The sequence below is a fragment of the Podarcis muralis genome, chromosome 1 (genome assembly GCF_964188315.1).
Source record: "Podarcis muralis chromosome 1, rPodMur119.hap1.1, whole genome shotgun sequence".
Lineage (NCBI taxonomy): Eukaryota > Metazoa > Chordata > Lepidosauria > Squamata > Lacertidae > Podarcis > Podarcis muralis.
In genome coordinates this window covers 124,044,921-124,059,594 of record NC_135655.1, presented here as the reverse complement: position 1 = coordinate 124,059,594, position 14,674 = coordinate 124,044,921, and the positions used below count along the sequence as shown (strand labels likewise).

Sequence of the window (14,674 nt, the reverse complement as noted above, 5' to 3'; positions counted from 1 at the left end):
TTGATATATAAGCCACTTTACGAAGATTATGCCACAAGAAGGCAGGATATACATATATTTACTTCATGCTGTAGAGGACAAAATTCTGAGTGAAAGCCCTCTTGAGCAGGATAGAAATATGATTAGGCTGAAATTATAATTTGACATCTGAATTGCTCCTGTTAAAAACGTTGCTCTGATAAAAAGTGCCTTCTGGATTATGCATCAGTGTTTTTAAGCTCCCCATCTTTCAGTGTGTCCGTTTTCATGATGGTTGAATGCAAATAGTCAAAATCCTCTAATCCTAAATGAAGGAAGGTGAGATACTAATACACTTATTTTTGACAGATTATCTGAATTTCTCTAACTTGGTTAATTTTGTTTTTAAACCACAGAGTTCACATATATTTGAATTAGTTAAAGGAACTGGAATAAAGCACATTGTGAGATGAAAGTTTTACATACATTGTATGTCTGACTGTTACAATCTTTCCCTCTGCACATTACCTTTCCATGGATCAGGGAATTCTGCAGCAAGAGATAAAAATATACTTCTGTCACTGTGTCCCACCAGTTTTGAGGGGTAGGCTTAAGAGCAAAAAGTATTTCTGAATGGCCAATGAAAGACCTGGAGTTGCCATATGTCCGGAATTTCCCGGACATAACCAGAATATCACAGTCAAAAGCAGTGTCTGCGGAAATCCGATGTCGGTAGTGTCATTTTTGCCGGTTTCCCTTAAAATAGCTAAAAAAATGTCCAATTTATTTGCGCTTTTGCAAAAAAAAAACAACCACAAGAGCTTGGGGCAATTTTTTTAAATTAAAAAAAAGCCCAACAAAAGAAAAGCTCTCTTTGCAGCAGCTTCTCTTCATTCTAAGGGATGTAAAGCAAAATTGGGGAAGAAATACAACAGTGCCACATTTTTCCAGAAACAGCACAATATTTATTTAAACATCTTTATATATTTATTTATATATATATATCTTTTCTGCATTGCAGATTTGTTTCAATTTTATACACCTCTATTTACAATGATTTAAAATATTCTCTCTCTGGCAGGTATTTACAAGATCAACATTTCACATTTTAACAACAGTCAACAGCATTAACCAGATTCAGTAAGACAGTTAAGATAATGGCTTACATGCACCAATATAATGATCTTAAAACATGTCATCTGAGTTCTGTTAATACAAGCTATTCACAGGTTCCAGTTTAGGGTCCCCAACACCGTAAAGACTGCATTTATTACATAACCCATTTTGATTAGCATTTCACCAGCACCAGATTCTGAACGTTTTGGGTGTTATACCAGCATGCATGTTCATGTTGGTGGAACATTAACATAATTCAAGTCTTTCTGCCAAATAGATTTTGTTTACAGAAAGCAGGGTAATTGCTGCCTATGCTCCTTTTGCGAACGAGGTAAAACAGGTTACATAATGCCGAAAAAGTAAAAATCCTTCAAAAATCTTAGTTCAGAAGTAAACCTTTGTATGAGAGAAAATAAAGGGTGGGGGGGGGTGCTTTCGATAGCTAAACATTATACAACAGCTTTAAAAATGATTGCAATTCCTGCAGGATAATAAGATTCAAACGGTTAATGGGAAATTGGGTGTTCCTATTACAAACATTAAAAATTCAGCGACAACTCCTTTCGCAACTTGCTAAATAGTAATAGAAGTCCCACCCCAATCGAGACTTCCGTGTAACTTATAGTTTGGAAACTGCTTTCCAAATAATAGCCAGAACAAAATTACTAATGCCCTTCCCACAAATTTCTACACTAATGGTGAGACACTGTAAAAAGTATTTTTTACAAGAGAACAGTTCTCTCCCTCCCTCCCTCTCACATACACACGTTCAAACACTCATGACTATTTTTCATGAACTCCCACCCCACCCCTGAATGATCCTTAAATCAGCAGGTTAAAAAAGATACACACTCACATTCATTATAAATAAAATTTCAAGTCAAAGAGAAAGTTGGGTAAACTCAGTGAAACACAGTATTTTTTTTACTTTCTCCAATTTCAAGTCCTGCTAAATTTTGTTTTATAAAGACTTGGAGTAATTGTTGAACTAGGAGGGCTGTTAACTATAGAAGTCCTTACTCAGGGCCAGAAAAGGAAGAATATTGGTCCCATCTGAATTAAAGCACCAGAGTGTTCTACTGTCATTTTATCTGGTACCAACATATAATTCAATGTATAATTATTTTAATTCTTCAACATCTAGCACATGAGATAACTGTTTTGAAGTCATCTTTTAAAACAAATGACAAAAGCAGAAATATACCAACATTCTACTGTGCTCACTAAAATATATCTACCTTGAAAATTAAGTTATGAAAATGAAACAGCTTATTAACGCAACTGACTTTGTTAAGAAATATGCAAAATGATAAACTATTCCTAAGCACTTTGTCTAACATTATTTTTGGAAAAGGCCAGTAGGCAGTTCTGAGAACTCTGCTATAAAAGTTAGTCTACTGAAGACTGGACACATTTTTAACACAAAGTCTTCAGGAATTTACAAAAATACACACAAAAAGTTATACCCCCCAGCCCTGCACCCATCCTAGATATTATATTTTCTACTTCTAAATATGACTACATAACCTATTGTGATTTATGCAATTCCAAGCCTCAGTCCTGATAACCACAAGGAATTTCAGTAAATATATATTTAAAATGGCTATTATCTACATAGTTTGCTCCTGCATTTTTAAAAATTGTGATTCTGGAGTTAGCTTGGAATTTACAAATGATGAAAATGGCTAAACATACATACACAAACACCATGCTCTCTGGAATTCTTCAAGTCTGATGAATACATTCTGTTCCACCAAACCTAGGCATTCCCCCCCCCCATTATTTTAGGGCAGAGCATTTATTACTCAATTTACTTGCTGCACATAAAGTTAAAATACTAAATAGAATTATAAACAGTGACTGCAATCCAACACTTGTAAAAATAATTCTGAGAGCTCAAGCAGAGTTTAGATTAGTTTGCTTCAAAACAGAACACGGTTGTAAAAGCTAAAGTTTCAAATGTGGCTTACTGGATGGCATCAGGTGGTGTCAGTTTTGAGTGTGGTATTTCTTAAGAGTTAAAAATTAAATTCGCAAGCACTTGAGTGATTCTAAATTATCTTTGGATCCCAAACAACAAAAAAGTAACAAGCTTCATATTAATAATCGCAGTAGGACAATCTAGACAATTTTCAAATCAGTAAGTGATCTAGTTCCATTGACTCAACAAGGTGTGAAGCACTGATCTTTCCTTGATGTCCATTAAATAAAAGAATGCTTTACTTTCTCTAGATTTATCTGTTTTAATATTTATCTGTATAAAACTAGGTAAGATTTGTTAAAACTGTTGGAATGAAGCAGATTAACTGGGAATTAACCCAAACAGAGGTTTGCAAAAATAAATTGAGCCTATGGGCTTTAGTTTATTTAATGTATTTAATACTAGATAACGCATCAACTCAACAGTATTTGGCATGGATTTAATTTTCCCAGCTTACACTTTGAGTACTAAAGACAGTTTATAATTGCCGCGTTTTCAATCTTCTTGTAAGATGTTAAGAAACAAAACATCTGAAATTTTTATCCAAATATTATTATTTTTAGGTTTTACAGTCTGTCTAATATCCTGAACTGTTTATTGTTGCTGTGTGTGAGTTCAGAAGGGGAAATCATCTTAGCTTAAAACCATGGCCAGAGGGGTAGCATTCCCATCCTAAAATGAGTACGTTCGAACCTAATTTTAATCAACCGTAAAAAAATCTTTTAACTTACAGGTAAACACTGATAAAAATGAAAAGGCAAACCTTAACTTTTTTTGGAGGCAAGAAAATATTACGGTTATATTTACATATTGCATACAAACAACTGAGGCAATCGATTGTCAACCCATCACAAATGTACCTATTTGCATACACTCATCCAATAAGAGGGTGACCAGTCCTTCAACCCTGCAATTCTACTGTTCACAAAATAGTGCAAATAAAATTGTTTGAAAACATTGTGATTTTCCTTACTTCGATGGCAAAATATATAAACTTGCCAAGCTTAAATCTAGGAAGAGAAACATGATAATTAGAGCATCTACTACATGTATCAGACACTGACTGAATTTGAAAAACCTATGCTAATACATATCCGCTGTGATACGAATTCATCACTTCCATATGGAACTTTAGTTTCATGCTGATAATCACTTTAAGAACTGAACCGAAGTCCTGCCCTTAAGTTGCACACTTCAGATGTACAATAATACACTTTCATTCTCAATATAGTGCTTAATGTTGTTTGATAGCTACCCACTACATCTCACACTGTTGCCTGCAGCATGAAACGATAGCTCCCTTACCCAATATCCAAACGTAACTAAAATAAGACCGCTTGCAATTGTATGTTCACCTTTCCTCATGTATAAATCCTGGGCAAAATTAAAAGCAGGATATTATTTAATTGTGGGACTGTTCAATTCCACCCTAGAGGTTTGCAAGTGAAAATTGTTGCATTGAACTGTGATCCTAACGTCTCCTGCTCACAGACTTTTTCTGCAACATCTATATTTTCAACTATCACATGTCCTGCTCATATTCCTCCACAAGGTACCTTCAGTTTAAACACAAGATGTGAAAGTGTAAAACCACACTCTAAAAAGCAGAAGCTGTGACAATAACAAGTAATTACGGGGAAAGGGCTTTAAATGTAAATACTGTTTTTGTCACGAGTTATCAGGAAGTGACTTAAAATACGCTGAAAACAGCTCGTAAGGCAAATGATCAATCAGAGTTCATTTGACAACTCTGGCCTTTCCACATCAATTCAATGCTGTATCATTTCAGTTCAATTCATTTCTTGAGAAAGCACAGTGGCTCAATGAAGACCTAGTATTTCTCTAGTTTCTTAAGATGATTAAAATATTGGGAGCTTCCTTGGGGGCACAAGCACTTGGCTCCTTCTCTGCGTCCTCCTTCCTTTTCAACATTTTGCTAGCATAGTTTCTGTGCCAAGTTGAATGCTCACCCCAAGTCAGGTTTTAAGCCAGCAACTAAAAGCTAGCGTTTGACTCCCTGTATACTTTTGGTATTGTATTAATATTTCTAAAATACATGATAGATACTCAAAACACTCCCGAGAACTAGTGTGCCACCAAATCCAGAAATAAACTAAAGTGGGTGGGGTTTTAGCAGAAAGGAGGAAGAGGAGAGCGTGCAAAAGTCAAGGTGCTAAGAGGAAAGGAACACACTTGGGCTAACTCCCAGTATCAAACATGGATTTTTTTAAAAAAATGAGTGGGGAGGGGAGAGATGTTACATCTATATTGAGCCAGTACTTAAAAGCACCAGGTTTTCAACAGAACTTTGGAACACCATAGCATGGAGCAGCAGATACACCAACAGACGCTCAAACAGCACCAACATGGACCCGTTAAAACGACTGCTTGATACCAGCAGGTGACACACAAACACACACCGTTAAAAAAAGGCGCTCAGCAGCATTTATCTGTTACAGAACATACTATAGAGATCCTCGGGGGACAAGGAAAGCATACCACTTGAACCCACAATATGGGGAAAGTGCATATTAAAAGAGGGATAGAATCTGAATTGCGTCAAAAGAGGACAATAAAGGGAATTTAAGAAGAAGAAGAGCAGCAAGCAAGTATTAGATTCATGCCAGAAGGCACTAAAAACAAAAGAACCAAGTACAATATGTTTCTACTGCACAACAAAATAAAAGAACTAATTTGGGTTTCAGCAGCCTTATCTGAGACAACCTCTATCCCACACACAAACATTATATATAATTTATTTATTTTTTTGTAATTTTAATGTGCTGAAGATACACAACATCTTTTGGTTTTCATTTTAATAAGCAATAAAGACTTATTGTTAAACACATTCAAACTTGATAGCAGGACTACCACCCATTGGGATGCATAATACGCATTTCTGCACTTTGTGTACATGCCATTACAAATCAGAAAAGGCTGGCACGTTCTTTCAAAACTCGTTTTAACATCTCACTTCCGTGTCTTTCAGAAAGAAAAAGTACAAACAACCGATTTGGTCCTCAGCACACGTCAGCCAAGGGAAGGGGACAGGACGCTTTTTGGAACTCCAATTCCCATCAGCCTCAGCCAACATAACCAATGATCAGGGACGATGGGAAAAATAGTCAAAAGCAGCTGAAAAAGCTCAGGTCCCCCAGCCCTGCTTTACAATAATATAAATTTCCTCTCTTTTGACTAAGATTCCCTTTTTTGGCTTCCTTTGTGTAGACTACATAGAGTGGGATCCTAAAAAGGTACTCAAGATGTGCCTATGAGCTTGGACATACCCAGTGGTTTTTATTTTTAAATTTCCAGTTTAATTGCAACCAGCGCTATCCCCACCATGGCCATGATCCACAATTTTCTTTTAAAAGCTCCCTCCATTTCAAACATGGTTTGACAGGTGGGATGGTGAGTTGTTGTTTACCAAACCCAAAGCCTAAGGAACTAGTCATGCAGCCTTTGGGGACCTGGCTATAGTTTCTGCTATTTTTTAAAAAGGAAGTGTTTCTATAGAACAATAATTGAGAGTGGATCCCACCAGTATGCTAGAAAATTAAGAGGTGTGATCAGGCCCCTTTCACCAGTCTATGGAACATAAGCACTTTCTGAAGTACTGTACTGACTTCAGAGCCAAAAGAAGTCTAGCCGACGCCTTACACACTGCTTAGTTATTACTTTGGATATTTATTAGTTGCATTTAATCACAAGTGAACCTTCCTGAGTTTCAATTATACGGGATTGGATTCAAACTAATTTAGTTGAACTCAGGTCTCATGGAAATCAAGGTAATAACTTTGTCATTAAAAGTCCCACTGCTTTGAATGGGAACGAAGTGTAAATAACTTTCTCTAGATCCATCCCTTAGTATGTAATGGTTCAACATTAGTTTAGCTTCAGTAAGAACCCTTTACAGAACTGCTATAACTCTTACAGCAATTGTACAAAACAACATTGCTATTAGGTAGGCTAGGTCCTTTTGAAAAAGTGGAATTTTAAAGTTATGAGTCCGGGAAGCAAGAGAGCAGCAGAACTGGAAGTTGTCAATTATATTTAAAAAATTGTTTTCATTATTATTTAGCAGAGTAATGGCACTTTGTAGTTCTAAATATCATAGTCTTTATTCTCTCTAAAAATAACCTATTGTTTCTACTCCTCCCAACCTTCCTCTCCAATGTAATGAACCCAAAATGCCAGAGTTGGGAGACAGAACTTAACAGCTTTTTCTTAGATTAATAACCTGCACATTTCCAGATCAATGTACAAGGGATAAAGGGGCAAAATTCCCCCCTTTGCTGTTGATGTATACACAAGACTGTCCAAAACATGATGAATACTTTTCTTTAGAATAAGAAATGCAATTTAAAGCAGTGATCTACAGCGTAAACGCCAAATATTGCCCACACACCAGTCACATGCATTCAAAATTAGTTTCAATTGTACGAGTTCCCAGATTATTAGAGGGAAGAGGATTCCACCTCACACCTTACATTAGCTAGATGAAATAGTCACAACTGCAATAGATTAATCAAAATATAGGCAGTGAGTTGTTACCCTTCTGGGAGATAGGACTGCCAAAAACGCCATTGTTTAGGCAAAGGTTTTAAGAGGATTCAGTCACCTATGTTTCCTGCAGCCGTTGGCTCTGTTCCTGGCATATCTTTCTGGAGAACATTCTGTATTTACCGCAGATTTCCGAGTCTATTCTGTGACTAAATTTAGTCACACCACAGCAAGCGGCCTCTCTTCATCTGCAGTTTCTTGTTCATTTCAAAGAATATCAACTTACAAAAATAGCTTCTCTTAAAAGGAGCAGTGCTGAAGAGCAATTTCTGGGTAAGCCTGTGTGCTCCTTTTCTACTTCTCACTTATTTTTGAACATAATTCATCTTTCAGGAAGTCCTGGCATATAGGCAAATCAACCCTGTGTCCTGGACGGGGAAGACATGTAACATGAAATATGGCTACAACGCCATTAAAAGTGCATTGTAACCTACACTGTCTACTTACAGCCCACTCTTTCGGAGGAGGCAACAACTTGGAAAACGTGCATGTCTCAATTGCTGAACGTGAAGTGTTTGGGGAGGAAGAATAGAGGGTGGTAGAGAGGGAGGACTGCTCTCGTTTTCATGACAAAGTGCATTCAGACAGCCACCAGGAGCAATGGCAGCGTTTCCCTCCCTCGGAATTGATTGCACTAACTCAGAGGTCCAAAGTCCTATTAGAATCTCTGAGGCACTCCTGGTTCTAAGAGACAAAAAGTCACAGTCCAGTAGTCTTTGCAGAACTGTAGATTGAGAAAGCTAACCCGTTTCTATTTCTCAAAAAAAAGCCAAAGCTTCATTTTCATAGGGATCACATTCACCATTTCCTCCGATCTTCTCAAAACTCACAGTGTTGAAATGGGACTGATCAGCCTACAATGGATTGCACATCACCCAAGGAGAAAGGAAGGCATGGAAAAGGCATAAAGTACATCTTATACTTGCTTCACAACAACATTTAGGGAGGGCAAGGGCGGGGGGGGGGGGGATTGGAACATGAGGTTTTATTGCTGTTTCAGTACAAAATATAGTATGACATCTAAAATGAATTGAACAAGATCACAAAAGCCAGGATTTTCACACTATAGGATGATGGTTGCTGTCGTTGCTCAACGAGGAATTGGGTAAAAGGGGAAAGTGGAGGAAGGACAACAAAGTTAAACCTGGGATATGAGTTGCATATTGAAACTTGGGGATCGGGACTGCTTGGTCAGAGGAGCTCCTGGCGAGATGACATCTTTGCCATTTCCAGCTTGGCCTAAGCGGTCCTCCTGTAGACTAATGGTCGAAAACCGATTGGTGTTGCCAGCTGCTAAGTTAGTAACACCCTCACCGCCAATACCAACTCCTGAACCCCCTTGACTGCCATTCACGTAGTCAAATGATTTACTGGAAGAAGCACTAGCAGTCCGAATCAGGCTCACGCTATTGGCTTTTGGCACCACCTGCCCAGCAGGCAGGCTCAGGTGTTTCTTTGTAGGAGTCATTTCAATTGCATCTGTACTGAGGTCAATAGACTGGTTCAGGTACTGCTTACGGGCAGATTCTCGAGGGCTCTCCATGGATTTAGTAGGTGTTGAAATCTCCTTATCCTTGGCTGAACGCCCAGTCACTCCTTTCCTTAAGCTGCCCCTTTGAGATGTGGATGAAAGTTTGGCTCCAACTGGCTGGCTGCTCAGGGACGCCCCAGATGAAAATCCTTCATCAGCATCATTAAGATTCACAGATTCTTCTCTTCCATTGACACCCTCACCATCTAAAAACCCAAAAGAAATCAGATTGAGAAACGAAACCATCATGGTACAAATTTTACAACATTTCTACGACTGCACCTAGAACATTTCTTCACAAATTTGTGTTTTATTCTGTGACCTAACTCTCCTAATAAACATGGTTAGGATTGAAAACACAATATATATTTTTTCTGTCAAAGCCCAGAAGATCCATATAAGGCTGAAGTCTTGAAACACACTTACTCAGAGGGATTACTTCTGAGTAAACGTTATTAGAATTGTTCTGGGTGGCTACAACTTCCAACAAATTACGTTCCATTGATAATACTCTGCATCCTACTTAAATTTTCAATGGTTATGGCAAACGAGACATTCAGTGGGCATAATTGCATTTAACATGTTTATTTTCCCTTCTAAACAACAGTTGTGATGAGCCAACTGAGATTCAAACCAAGGCACACAGGAAGAGGGGAGTTTAATCCTTCCCTTCGCCATAGTCACGATGAAAATCACCAGAGGAAGCATCAGCTTTCAGTGGGAAGGGAGTTTCTTAGAAGGACAAAATAGACACAAGAAATACAGTTACAGATGGGTAGCCGTGTTGGTCTGCCATAGTCAAAACAAAAAAAATTCCTTCCAGTAGCACCTTAAAGACCAACTAAGTTAGTTCTTGGTATGAGCTTTCGTGTGCATGCACACTTCTTCAGATACACTGAAACAGAAGTTGCCAGATCCTTCTATATAGTGAGAAGGTGGAGAGGGGTATTACTCAGAGGAGGGTGGGGATGGGTGATTGGCAGATAGCTGTGATGAGCCTGTTGACGACTATTAACGACTGCAGTAGGTCTTACAGGAAAAAGCAAGGGGTGAGAAGGTGAAAAATGGCTTTGTCATGTATAGTGAGATAAGAATCCAATGTCTTTATTCAGGCCAGGTGTCTCCATGGTTTTAAGTTTGGTAATGATTTGCAATTCAGCAGCTTCTCTTTCCAGTCTATTTCTGAAATTCCTTTGTAGTAAAACAGCTACTTTGAGATCTTGTATAGAATGTCCTGGGAGATTGAAGTGTTCTCCTACTGGTTTCTCTGTCTTGTGATTCTTGATGTCAGATTTATGTCCGTTTATTCTTTGGCGTAAGGTTTGGCCTGTTTGTCCAATATAGAGAGCTGAAGGACACTGTTGGCATTTGATGGCATACACAATGTTAGACGATGAGCAATTAAATAGTCCAGAGATGGTGTGTGTGATGTTGTTGGGGCCAGTAATGGTGTTGTCCGGGTGTATTTGCTGCCACATACACCCGGACAACACCATTACTGGCCCCAACAACATCACACACACCATCTCTGGACTATTTAATTGCTCATCGTCTAACATTGTGTATGCCATCAAATGCCAACAGTGTCCTTCAGCTCTCTATATTGGACAAACAGGCCAAACCTTACGCCAAAGAATAAACGGACATAAATCTGACATCAAGAATCACAAGACAGAGAAACCAGTAGGAGAACACTTCAATCTCCCAGGACATTCTATACAAGATCTCAAAGTAGCTATTTTACTACAAAGGAATTTCAGAAATAGACTGGAAAGAGAAGCTGCTGAATTGCAAATCATTACCAAACTTAAAACCATGGAGACACCTGGCCTGAATAAAGACATTGGATTCTTATCTCACTATACATGACAAAGCCATTTTTCACCTTCTCACCCCTTGCTTTTTCCTGTAAGACCTACTGCAGTCGTTAATAGTCGTCAACAGGCTCATCACAGCTATCTGCCAATCACCCATCCCCACCCTCCTCTGAGTAATACCCCTCTCCACCTTCTCACTATATAGAAGGATCTGGCAACTTCTGTTTCAGTGTATCTGAAGAAGTGTGCATGCACACGAAAGCTCATACCAAGAACTAACTTAGTTGGTCTTTAAGGTGCTACTGGAAGGAATTTTTTTTGTTTTGACAAGAAATACAATCACACATTTACCAGCACACCTAGTTAGGCCCTTAAAAGCTACTACCAATACAATAGAGCACTTTTACCCAAGTTACCAAAGTCCTTCATATAATATTCCTGAAATTTTCAGCCATGTTCCTGGTACAATCAGTTCTTATGAGGTGGTCCAAGAGCTGCCTTGGACATTTTCAAGGTAACAGCTGTTCCAAGCAACTAGTATTTTAATGTTGTATTTTAATCTTGTTTTTAAGTTGTATTCATTCAGCTTGTTTTTATCATTGCTTGTTAGCCGCCCTGAGCCCGGCCTTGGCTGGGGAGGGCGGGGTATAAATAAAAATAAAAATAATTATTATTATTAACGTAAACCTGGCTCCTGCCAGGACCCACAGCAACCCCACTGAAGATGAGGCAGCAAATGCCTCCAGGACTGGGAGGGCATACTGAAATACCATCTCTTCCAGAAAAGAGATTACGGGACAAGAGATTACTGTCCTTATAGGACTTATGTGTTGAAGGAATGTTTTGTTGCCATTAATATAAGAATGCATGCTATGTGTTTTGCTTTTGTGAATTTTAGTGAGGGTTTTTAAAATATATATATATATATATATATATATGCTTTCGTAGATTTTCACGGGTACAGGAATGCAGGTTTTGGTGTCCTCGGGTATCTTCCCGTGTAAAAGTTGGGGTGTCTAGGCGACGTTTCGACGAGGTCTCACTCGTCATCTTCAGGCTGGTGCTTTCGGCTTCTTGTTACTGGAACAGAGCAGGATCTCAGTGTTTGAGTTCCTATAAATACTGTTGAGGAGGTGTGGCCTCCTATGTTCTGGGCAGAGAGGAAGTTCCCAGGCTAGTGTGCCTTTTCTTCTTTTGTTCCTTAATTGCTTGAGGGATATCTTGAGTGATTTCTTGAGTGATATCCTGAGTACCACTTAGGTGGGTCATTAGGTGTGGATTAGTTGTTAAAGCCTTTGTGTCTTGACCTCTTGAACTTTGTGAAGAGTTTTTCTGAGAAGATGGGTGTACTACATTTAGTTGTGCTCTGGCTTGGCTTCGTGTATAGGGGCGAGCTGTGGTTTTGTGGCCTGTGCCAGCCAGATCTGTGTAGGGATTGCAGGGGGGTGCAGCATCCGGAGGTGCCACCATGGTTTGGCTACTGGATGGTGTCTGTAATTTATCTGTGGAGAGGGTCTGGGTTTGGGTCTGGTGTGGTTGATTGGTGATGGCGTTCTGTGTGCCTCTGGATCTGGTGTCAGTTTTTGTGGGGAGGGCTAATTTCCAGATGTCTGGCAAGCGGGATGTGTCGTCACGCTTGTTCATGTTGTGAGGGTGTTTCTCTATCTCGATGGCTTCCATGATTATTCTCTTGTGGTGATGTTCCATGTTAGAGAGCAATTTGGAATCTGCAAAATTAATTTCGTGTCCTGTTTCTTTCATGTGTTGGAAGAGAGAGGAAGTTTTTTCTTCTTTTTTGACGGCATTCTTGTGTTCTGCGATACGTGCATTTATTCGTCTGTTTGTTTGTCCAATGTACGTGGCTGGGCAGACTTTGCAGGGTATTTCATAGACCCCTTGGTTTTCCAACTGGATTTTATCCTTGGGCTTGCCAGACATCTGGAAATTAGCCCTCCCCACAAAAACTGACACCAGATCCAGAGGCACACAGAACGCCATCACCAATCAACCACACCAGACCCAAACCCAGACCCTCTCCACAGATAAATTACAGACACCATCCAGTAGCCAAACCATGGTGGCACCTCCGGATGCTGCACCCGCCTGCAATCCCTACACAGATCTGGCTGGCACAGGCCACAAAACCACAGCTCGCCCCTATACACGAAGCCAAGCCAGAGCACAACTAAATGTAGTACACCCATCTTCTCAGAAAAACTCTTCACAAAGTTCAAGAGGTCAAGACACAAAGGCTTTAACAACTAATCCACACCTAATGACCCACCTAAGTGGTACTCAGGATATCACTCAAGAAATCACTCAAGATATCCCTCAAGCAATTAAGGAACAAAAGAAGAAAAGGCACACTAGCCTGGGAACTTCCTCTCTGCCCAGAACATAGGAGGCCACACCTCCTCAACAGTATTTATAGGAACTCAAACACTGAGATCCTGCTCTGTTCCAGTAACAAGAAGCCGAAAGCACCAGCCTGAAGATGACGAGTGAGACCTCGTCGAAACGTCGCCTAGACACCCCAACTTTTACACGGGAAGATACCCGAGGACACCAAAACCTGCATTCCTGTACCCGTGAAAATCTACGAAAGCATATATATATATATATATATATATATATATATATATATATATAGCAAACAGGAAAATGGAAAAGATTTAGGAAACAAAAGCAAAATGACACGGATTAGATGCTGACTGGCCAGTTTATCCCCTGTATTCATTCTTCCTGAAAGCAATATTATCGTTCCAGATGTGCGTGACTTAAGGTAGAATCTCACTATATTGTCATTTCTATGAAAGTGCCATTGTAAATACTTTTATGGGGCTACTGCTAAACCTTTTCAAAGCAACTTGACTCGCTACATGATTTGCCTGTTGTGCCAACACTAACTGCTGGAAACATGCAACACTGGCATGAAACCTCCATTTGAGGCAATCCACATGGTGAGCAGTTTTCAACTGTCAGTGCTATAAGTGTGGAATTAGTGCCATATGGAAGCATCTCCAGCCTCATCTCCATCTAGATGGGTAATAAGAAGAATTGCCACCTTTGGGAGCATTCCTGCATCATCCATACTGCAGTAGCCTTCTGTAGCTGTTGTAGCTTCCAACCCACTAGCTGGAAATCACTGCCCTAACTCAATTTTCATAATTATGCAACACTCCTCAGTTTTATCAAGTGGTTCCTAATATATCCTGTCTTTCATCTCTTCTCCTCGGCAAGATTACCATATTGGCAGATTTTTAAATCTAGTATTAAATTCGACTGTCAAGGAACACACAACATTTTACACTCTGAAGGGGTATTTTCTGTTCTTTTCTAAGCAGAATTTATTCAACTCATCTTTATAAATATTAACATAACATTGCCCTGCGAAACGCAACAAAATTAGAAAGCAGCCTGTCGCACATTTCCATACAGTGCTTCCCATATATCAAAGAGGACATTTAAAGAAAACGAGTCACTCTGCACATGGTATTATTTACACATACAAATACAAAAGCCATTTAATACATACCTAGAACAGAACATCCTGAAAACAAAAGCACCCCTTTATCAGACGCAACATTTATATTCTTTGAGATCATCATGCAAAGCCAGGTGACAGTGCATTTGGTTCAACAGCAGCAGCTGCCACCAACACCACCTCTCTCAAGCCTTTCTTATCCTAATGGATATTGTGAAAGTTGC

At 39.2% G+C, this 14,674-nt stretch overlaps 1 protein-coding gene across 2 annotated transcripts in view; it reads right to left on the bottom strand.

Moving 5' to 3' along the window:
• Positions 1-6,363: 6,363 nt before the first annotated feature.
• HYCC2 (hyccin PI4KA lipid kinase complex subunit 2) overlaps positions 6,364-14,674 on the bottom strand; it is a 45,431-nt gene continuing 37,120 nt past the window's right edge. For both annotated transcript variants that reach the window (XM_028751076.2, XM_028751088.2), the window contains one exon: positions 6,364-9,355. In XM_028751076.2, coding sequence (XP_028606909.1) covers positions 8,757-9,355 — 599 coding nt within the window. In that variant the 3' untranslated portion in view covers positions 6,364-8,756. The remainder of the gene's footprint in view (positions 9,356-14,674) is intronic.